Raw genomic sequence first — 10,369 nt, forward strand, 5'->3', positions numbered from 1 at the left:
ACAAACTGTCTTTCCATGGCAATCAGTTCACCACATGGTTTGCTACTGTGACATTCCCGTGAAAACTACTGTCACCATTAGCTACTAAATCACCACCATCACAGCTATATCCATGTATAACATAATCACAATATTCAACAACTTTGTAATTTACTTGAACACAGGCATACACTTTTACAGTCCTCTATCTTTGCTTGGCATCAATCTAATTCTTAATTCCTGTCCTCAGAAGCCATATAGACATGAAAGACTGGAACTGCTGAGCCTATGGTATGAAGGAGAGTAAGTAAATAGATCACCACTGGAAGTAAAACAGACGTAATGGACGTAATAGGTTTTCTATGTGTATCACTAGGTAGCATCACAGCCCAGCTTCATGGCAGTCAACATAGCACACGTGCACACACATGTTCAGAGGCTGGTTTCAGTACTCAAAATAGCAAAGGTGCTCGGGGAGTGTACCAGCAAAGAGCAGTGTTCTCTTGTGTCTTTTGGGGGTAAAAGGACTCAATGCAAAGGTTATTCATGAAGATATGTTTCCTGTTTGTGATGGGAAGTGTTTGTCACACAGAGCAGTTCATAACTTGGTTGAGAAATTCTCTCAAGGACGTTTAGAAGTTTTAGATTATGCCTGACTAGGCTGCCCTGCTGAGACTGCAACAGAGGCAACTGTGCAACGGGTGGAAGAGTTGATTTGGGCTGACAGGAGCATAACAATAAGACAGTGCAGCAAATGCACTTGGGCATTCCCATGGGATAGCATATAACATAATGCATGATCATTTCAAGTTTCAGAAAGTGCATGAATGGTGGGTGCCCAGAGAACTGAAGGATCGAGAAAAAATTAAATGAATGGGTCTGTCCTTGCAACATCTCTTATGGTATGCAGAAGGTGAAGATATTCTTAACAGGACTGTTACTGGGGACGAATCATGGGTGCATCACACCAACCTAAACTGAAGTATGCTTCAATGCAATAGAAACATCTCACTTTACCTTCAACCAGAAAGTTTACGCCATCANTTGCAACAGAAGCAACTGTGCAACGGGTGGAAGAGTTGAGGAGATTAACAATAAGACAGTGCAGCAAATGTACTTGGGCATTCCCATATAGCATATAACATAATGCATAATCATTTCAAGTTTCAGAAAGTGCATGAATGGTGGGTGCCCAGAGAACTGAAGGATCGAGAAAAAATTAAATGAATGGGTCTGTCCTTGCAACATCTCTTATGGTATGCAGAAGGTGAAGATATTCTTAACAGGACTGTTACTGGGGACGAATCATGGGTGCATCACACCAACCTAAACTGAAGTATGCTTCAATGCAATAGAAACATCTCACTTTACCTTCAACCAGAAAGTTTACGCCATCATCTTGGAAGGTTATGCTTACTGTTTTGCAATTGTAAGGGAGTACTGTTAGACCATTTCCAGAAGTGTGGTGAAAATGTGAATTCTGCATCGTATTGTGAAGTTCTGTTGAAGCTTTGGGATGCAATTAGCAGAAAACGTCCAGGCCAACTGGCCTGTCATCATGACAATACTAGACCCCATACAGCCTAAGGAACCCAGGAGAAAATTAAGAATTACAGTGAGAACTTCTTGAACATCTGCCTTAGATCCCGGAGTTGGCCCCTAGTGACTTCAATTTGTTTGGTCTGCTAAAAAACAATCATGTTGGAAACGTTTCGCTGATGATGAAGAGGCTGAAATGGAGGTGCAGAAGTGGTTGAGACAACAGTCAAAAGACTTATATGCTGCGGGTTTCAGTGCACTGCTAAAGTGATGGGACAAGTGTATCAGTGTTGCTAGAGGATATGTCAAGAAATAAACGTTTTTTTTCCAGGTTTGAAGATCACATGTTTTACATTTTATATCAATTTCTGACTTATTTACTGACTCTCCCTCATATATAGAAGAGGTCAACCAGGAAGATACATTGCTGATTAAGGTTAAAGAAATCACAGGAACTGCATAAGAACATACTGATGTGCCATGGTTCTCTGTGTTAAAGTATCATAACTGTACTTCTTTTGGCTTATTTTGGACTTCACCCATCGTCTGGTATGTAAAAGACAAAAAACCACGACGTTTCGGAGTCTCAATTGAGACTAGCTCTTTCTAAGGGGCCCAACTGAATAGGTTTATCCTTCCATATCCACCTGAAGACAGAGACAGATTCAGTCTCCGAAACATCGTGGTTTTTTGTCTTTTACATACCAGACGATGGGTGAAGTCCAAAATAAGCCAAAAGAAGTACAGTATAAACCATCGTCAGAATCCTTTCAAGTCTATCTATCATAACTGTGCCTAATACAGCAAGGTCTTATTTCCAATATAAAACTACTTACACCACACTCAATATGATGACCAAGTTGAGAAATGCAGACAGAAAATTACTTTTCCTATGAACAGTTTCACATTCTTAAGAGAAAGTTATGGTAAATGGTACAAGGGTAAGTCAATAAGTAAGTTACAAATGGATATAGAACTTAAACAACTAAGAGTACTGATTTGAAAAATGCTTTTATTTCTCAACATAATCTCCCTGTACAATGAGGCACTTGTCCCATCATTTCACAAGCCCCCGAAAACCAGCAACATAAAGTTATTTGGGCTGCTGTCGGAACCAGGCAGTGACTTCCCTTTCTACAGCTTCATCATCGGGAAAATGTTCAGCCGAAAGATGATGTTTAAGAGGGCTGAACAAATGGAAGTCGCTTGCAGCAAGACTCATCACCTGTGACAATTCAGGCTAACACATTGTGTCCTTCATCGTGATAGTGATTGAGATGCTGTAATGCCAGACCCATTCTTTGCATTTTGTGTTGTGAGGTCAGCATGCGCGGCACCCATCATGCACAGACTTTGTGAAAACCTAACCTGTCATGCGACTTCCATTTGTTTGGCCCTCTTAAACAACATCTTTCGGCTGAACATTTTCCCAATGATGAAACTGTAGAAAGGGAAGTCACCGCCTGGTTCCAACAGCATCCCAAAGAATTTTACGCTGCTGGTTTTACGGGGCTTGTGAAACAGTGGGACAAGTGCCTCAATGTACAGGGACATTATGTTGAGAAATAAAAGCATTTTTTAAATCAGTACTCTTATATGTTTAAGTTCTATATTCATTTGTAACCTTACCTATGTAGGTTACAATGAAGATAGACGCTCAAGTGAAACAATATTTTGGTACACACATATTAAGTAGCCAAGATGAATGTGGACAAGTCATATGTACCACTCTTAAGTATGAGATGTAAGTCCCATAAAAAGGTAAAGTCCCTGGGCTTAACTAATTAAGCACTATGCCATAAAGACACGTATGTGTGGATGTACAGATCCACGTTACCTTGACCTTGGCACTAGTTGGAGGTGAGTGATCAGCTCCATGCCTCAGCCGCTTTACCCCTGGGGAAAAAGTCCTCAGTATCCACTGGAAATGAGGCTGAGTAGGCCCCAGAACTGGTCTGGATGATGTGGAGAAGACTCTTTACCCTATCAGGGTTCAAATTCTGACCCGTCAATCCAGCCCATACCCAGTCGCTATACCAACTGCACTAACCTGCTCCATGTTCTTGTTCCCAATGGAAGTTACCACTTCTGAATTCTAATTTTACAGGTGATGGAAAACTTGTGAAGCAGACCATCTGAATACCATATTCTCTTTGTAGTGCACCTCCTTGTTTTGATACAATAACCACTCGCCACACAATTATCAAATGGCTTAATAAAAAGACTGTTAGAGACTTATACTACCATACAGCCTTTACTTCATGACTGCAGGCCCTGTTGTCTCTCAGTATTGTTCTAGCATACTGTCTACAGCCATTCAGCAACAAAACTAGTTACATTAGGTAGGGTTGTGCGGCGCAGATGAGATGAATGATACTGTTGAACAGAATGGCATTCCTAGGACATCCATCCATCCATCCGTCGGTAACCACAGAATAGACAGTATGCATAATGTTGGAAGGAAATTTCTTGTAGGTGATGGAGAATGTGTGAAACAGGCCAACTGAATACCATATTCTCACTATCAAGACTGTTACAAGACCCACATTACCATACACCCTTCACTTCAGGAATGCAGGCCCCATCATCTCTTAACACTGTTCTAGCATACTGCCTTTAGTCATTCTGCAACAGGACTGGTTACATCAGGAAGGCAGGGCTGGGTGGCATGCTGCAGATAAGATTAGGCGAGATGGTGATACTGAACTGACTGAATTTCCCAGGACATATATCGATCCTTCCACCAGTAACCATGCATAATAATGTACAAGGGCAACATGCATTGCTTAATTTCTTACAGGTGATGGCAAACATGTGAAGCATACCATCTGAATACCAAATTCTCACCATACTGCACCTACTCATTATGACATATTATCCACTCCCCACAGAACTACCAACTGCCTCAACAGGAAGACTGTCAGAGACTTATACTACCATACAGTCTTTACTTCAGGACTGCAGGCCCTGTCGTCTCTAAGTATTGTTCTAGCATACTGTCTACAGCCATTCTGCAACGGGATTGGTTACATTAGTTAGGCAGGGCTGGGTTGCGCGCCGCAGATGAGATGAGATGGTGATGTTGTACAGAATGACTTTCCTAGGACATCCATCTATTCATCCATCCATCCAGCAGTAACCACAAAATAGACAGTATGCATAATAGTGTTAGAAGTGAAACATGCATAGCTTAGATTCTAAAGGTTCTGAGAATGGTGCATAACACACAGAATTGCTAGGGTTTTGGACTTTGTCCATCACTCAGTATTCTAAAAACCGGAGAACACAACATATCCGAAACTGGATCTGTTTGTATCCTCAGGTGAGGTGGGAGACACCTACTCTGTTGGGTTCTTTAGAAAGAGCTAACCTCAACCACTGGACAACCCATGACAGCATAACTATAGCTAGTATAAATACCTGAAACCAGGTGTTGTCGAAGGGGCTCAACAGCAAAATGTGCAATAAAAATTGTCATAAAGCATGCACAGACCTGAAACTAGGAAAGAAAGAGGTTCAAATTTTATGCAACAAGCCTAGTCACAAACCAAGTCGATGAAAACCAGTGATTAGGACTAAATGGAGAATTTGGTGAAACCATTTTGTGCCTACCACTACCACAATCTGTGGAGTAAAAACTGAACATTCAGGACTTAAACCTTATATAAACCCATTAAGAATCTGTCATATCATATTGACCTAATCTGTGAGTTGGTAACCTCACTGCTGACAGGCCTGGTTAAGTATGCCATAAGGGCCAATTCCTTTATTTCCTGTATCTGCTGTTACTTTCAGTTTCCAATATCCTAGCTTCATCCCAGCCTACCCTATTACCCTCTTCAAAGACATGTTGGGCTAATTCTGATTTTTTAGAAAACCCTCTTTGAAATCATGCCTATGTTCATGGAGCCGCATTACTAGAGGTCTATCTGTTTCGCCAATGAAACTTCTACCACATTCACAGGGAATGCTAGAGAAGCACTGTGCCATCTGTTGTGGATCTCTTTCCATCCTGATTTTCATGAGTGAACTCCTAAGAGTGTTTACTTTTGAAGATCATCCCAACGTGCATTGATTCCTTATACGTTTGAACTCCTCTGAAACGCCCTTCACATATGGGATATACAAAGTCCAGAGGCTTTTTCCTCTTTATTCAGATGACTGCTAACCTTGGATTTAATAACTAAGTCAATGAAACCTTGGGGATAACTGTTGAGCTGAAGATCACACCTCAGGCTACTAATTTCATTAAAAAGAACTTGTTGTTCTTGGCATATATTGTGGAAGCTCTATTGTAAAGACTTTGAATTAAACCTCTTTTCACATGTGCTGGATGCTTAGATTTGAAGCTGAGATATCGGCCAGTATGGGGGCATTTTCTGTAAACTTTGGTGGCCAGTGCTGTCCCTTTCCTGATGACCAGAACATCCAGAAAAGGAACAGCACTGTTTCACTCTATTTCCATAGTGAACAGGATGGAAGACCTTAAACTACTGAGATGGCTAAAGAGATTCTGTAACCACCATGGGCCATGAGGCCAGACCACATACAGGAGCCACAGTACTGGTTTGTTATGCCAAGTCAAGAGCAAGTTTCTCAAAATGCTTCCTACAGATGTTCCAAATGATGGGTGATAAAAGAGCTCCCCATAGTCATTCCATCTTTCTGTTGGAAGAACTTATTGTCCACCTGATAACATGTGGTTCTCAAAGAAAATTCCAGCAGTTCCATGGCGGCTTCGACCTTCAAGACAGACCGTTCTGTCAATGTGTCATCATTACAGTCTATTTCTGATCTGATATTGCAGATGTCTCTGAATGAACTTTCCACAGCTGTAAAGATATGCTGCTGGATTTTCTGGAGTTGGGATGCCTTGTTGTGCCAATGAAAATGTATCCTGTCCCTGAGGAGTGCCATAGTGGCATGCTTGACAGTTTTGGAAGAATGTTAACTATTAATGGGGGTTTTTAGAGAGAAACCTTTGGGGATAATACCCTAAGATTTGCATCTTGTTATATAATTGAGTTTTAGCTACCTAAATTTTTAGGCCTTCTAATTTCCTAAAGGAAGGGTATATATTGGGTCCATACCGGCCTGGTCTCAGGAATTAATACAGCTGTAGTTATACCGACATGAGTTTTACAGTGACTGAGGTCAGCTGTTCTTTTAAGACACACAAAAGAGTAGGTGCCTCCCTCTCACCTGGGGACAGAAACAGATCGAGTTTTCGAAACACTGTGTTCTCTAGTATTAGAATACCAGACGATGAACACAAAGTCCAGAAACTCAACAATCCTCAATGCACAGCTTAATTTCTTACAGGTGACGGAAAACATATGAAGGAGAACATCTGAATACCTTGCCCTCATTGTAGTGCATTTATTTGTTTTGATAAAATAACGAAGCATGTGTAATTTTTTAATTTCTTAGATTGAATTGTGAATAACTTTCCTCAGTCTTATTTTGAATGTTCATTTTTTGGCCTCAAACGTCAAAAATGGTCTGATAATTACTTCTGCCTTGAGTGTCGGTGTCTGAAGTCAAAAGGGACTGGGTATTATATTTGTACAGAATGAATATGAATCCTCAAGAGTTATAAAACTGTAACCATTTTGACTTTTAATGCTATCAGGAATCCAATTTATCCTCTGACCGCTGCCTAGAACAAGGAATGTCTGTGCTGGATGAATTTAATAGTTGTTTAACACGGGACATTAAATATGAAGCATAGAAAATACAGTGTCTGTGCAGCAAACACTGAAAGGAGAAAACAACAGGATCGCAAACTTACACCAGTTCTGCATGAATATCGTCACTTGTAAAGATTTTGAGACAGAATCATTAAACTCAATGAGTGTCAGAAATTTACATCCCTCACAGGGTGGTGTATTCAGATATGGAAGAACAGGTTTTCTAAACAGCAAAGAACTTTACAAGAAGATACCATCACATGCACAGCAGAAAGATTTGTTTGTACCTGACCACCTGCTGCACAAGCAGCGATCACAGCAAACCTGCCATCTTCTCGTATCAGTCGGTTGGCTGCATGTGCTGTGAGACGTACACCTGCAAAGTTGGTATCTTTGGCTTTATCATTCCATCATCTAATTATTGGATGAGTTATAAAGGCGTTAATACTTGGTACATATGGCATGGAATTTACAGAAAGAAGGGTTGTTAGTAATACCTGGGCAAGAGGACAGGTAAAAAATTACATCCTGAAAAAAAAAAACAGCAACTATAAAACTATATTACAAATTTACAATTAAGTTTATTTCAGTCCAATGTGACATATAATGCCTTCAGCACTTAGTTACCTAACATGTTTCGATTCTTAATGAATCATCATCGGAGGTATATCACTACGATCAGAAACCCATCAATACGTAAATGGTTTTATAATACTATGTACACTTAAAACATTTATGATGCTCACTATATGTAGGTGTTAATTTTCATTGTCGAAACAGATGTTTGACGTAAACTGTTATAATAAGAACATTCTTGAAGTATATTACTTAGAAATGATGTAGTTGCAATCACTTCCATAAAGGATATTTTAAAAATGTAATTTTCCTCTGCACTATACATAAATTTCAATTTGTTTCACCACAGCAGCCTTCCTTTATGTTAAAATGTTATGAATGTGTATAAAAACTTAATTTTAAGTTAAGAAATCTGTTCGTGAACCAATATGGATCGTGTTTTATCTTCCTTGGTAGTGGATATTGTCGTCTATCCCTCTTGGTGATGTGTTCTTGTTTTTACTGGTGTAGTACTGGTGTAGTGTAGTGTTTACTCACTGCCATGAGCCTCAAATTTCAGATGTTAATGCATTTGAAAAGTATGTAATTTACTATGCTGTAGCAGCATTGTTAACAGAAGTTCCGTGTGTGTTTTCAGACCTGACCATATAAACCAGAACGCACAGTGTATTCAATCATGTGATGTGAGGACTGTAAGGGGTGTACGGGTTAGTCAAAGTCTTAGTGTGTCACCCTGTCACTCCCACACTGCAGCTTCAGCCACTGCTCTGCTACTTCTTGCCATACTTTTCCATCTATCCTCATGTGCAACCCTGTGGTCAGGTCTAAAAACACATCCCAAATTTTGTAATGTTTGGTATCTACTGTCAGATCATCATCATCACTGTTTTTCCCTTGTGACTAGGGTTGCATTCTTCTTGCAAGAAAAAATGTCGCAAGGTGTCAGACGTGACAGCAAAGATAGGAAGACCATTCTACTTTCCGTTTCTTTTTCCTCTCCACTAGTAATGTACTAGTAAATATAGAGAGAGGGCTGCACCATAGCTCAAGCGGTTAGTCGCTGGCTTCCCAATGCGGCAGCCTGGGTTCGATCCTGGGTCTGGTCAAGTGCGATTTGTGGTGGACATGGCGCTGGGACAGGTTTTCTCCGAGGACTTCGGTTTCCCCTGCCCATCTTCATTCCACCAACCGCTCCACAATCACCATCACCTATCATCTGGGGCTGGTACAATAGACCAGAGGTGGCCACAGTACAAGGGACTTAGTCCCATCCGACCAGCAATAAAAAAAAGTATAGAGAGAGGCACTGTATTGTCAGTAGGTAACAAATTGATTCTCTCCACCTTTAATTTAGTGTATGAAACATTAAACTTGGTTCACAAACAAGGGAATGGTACACTTATGTCTTATTCTAGTTACACTGTATAGCAGCAGTATACCCTGTAAGATTTGAGGCTTTCACGGCGGTGACTATGAAGAAAGCAGTCTTCTGGGATTTGGCACCGTGTATATGTGGTGTTAACTGACCTTTCGGAGGAACGTATTGCCTCCACTTCAGGGTAGAAGAAAAAATATAAGAAATCTGCAAGCAAAGAGACCGTGAGAACCGGTAAAAGCAGACTGTGTGCTTTTACCAGTTCTCAAGGTCTCTTCGCTTGTAGATTTCTTATATTTTTTCTTCTACCCTGAAGATGGAGGCGATACGTTCCTCCGAAACGTCGGTTAACACCACATATACATGGTGCCAAATCCCAGAAGACTGCTTTCTTCTCAGCAGTATACCCGTTATCCAGCCTGAAGCCGGCACTTTAATGAGAAAGCTACCGAAGTAAATAACTAAAAACAATTTAATTAAATAGTCAAAAGATATGAGCACTACCTGTTGCAGCAAATGGATGTCCTATACTGAGGGAACCTCCCCAGCTGTTGAACTTGTTAAGGTCAGGAACTCCAACTTTTGTATTCCGTCCCATGTATTTCTGGGCAAAGAAGTCTGAATCCATTGCTTTCAAGTTGGCCAGGATCTGACCCTGCAAAGATATGTTCATGCTTATTTCTGCAAGCTACAACTACTTTACAAATAGCAACACTTATTTAATTTTTTTAACATCTGACTTTCTTATTTATTTCACCTTTATCGGACAGGCCATTTAATTTCCGGTAGGGGCAGCTGGACGGAGTTTATTTAAATGCCCGCCTTTCTAGAGCAATGAAATTGTAAGCATGTTTCTAAAAATGGTGTGATTTCTACATTTTTTATGATGAACGAAATGAACGCTCCTTTAATGTAGAAAGAATATAGAATCAGATATTCTAATTTACAGATTTTAATATCTGTAAAAATTTTTTACACTGATTCCCAAAATAAAATTTCCCGAAATTCATACATTTTCTGCACCATGCGTTCTAGCAGTGTAATACATTTTCTGCACCATGCGTTTTAGCAGTGTAAGTCCTTGTGGCGACTTCACATTCAATGGTATCTCTTGTTGTAGCTTATTTATCGTATGGGACATGTCGCTATGCACGACTGTAGGCGTCTGAAATTCCTCGCTGCCTAATGTGTTAGATAAACACAGAAGTTA

General features: G+C 40.3%; 1 protein-coding gene across 1 annotated transcript in view; it reads right to left on the bottom strand.

Moving 5' to 3' along the window:
- LOC111868715 (trifunctional enzyme subunit beta, mitochondrial) overlaps positions 1-10,369 on the bottom strand; it is a gene marked incomplete at its 5' end in the record, with an annotated part of 36,666 nt that overhangs the window by 1,359 nt on the left and 24,938 nt on the right. Inside the window, 2 exon segments of the mRNA XM_023859631.2 lie at positions 7,496-7,584; positions 9,664-9,814. Of these exon segments, the coding sequence (XP_023715399.2) occupies positions 7,496-7,584; positions 9,664-9,814 (240 nt within the window).

Source organism: Cryptotermes secundus, unplaced genomic scaffold (genome assembly GCF_002891405.2).
Source record: "Cryptotermes secundus unplaced genomic scaffold, Csec_1.0 scaffold1688, whole genome shotgun sequence".
NCBI classification, from domain to species: Eukaryota; Metazoa; Arthropoda; class Insecta; order Blattodea; family Kalotermitidae; genus Cryptotermes; species Cryptotermes secundus.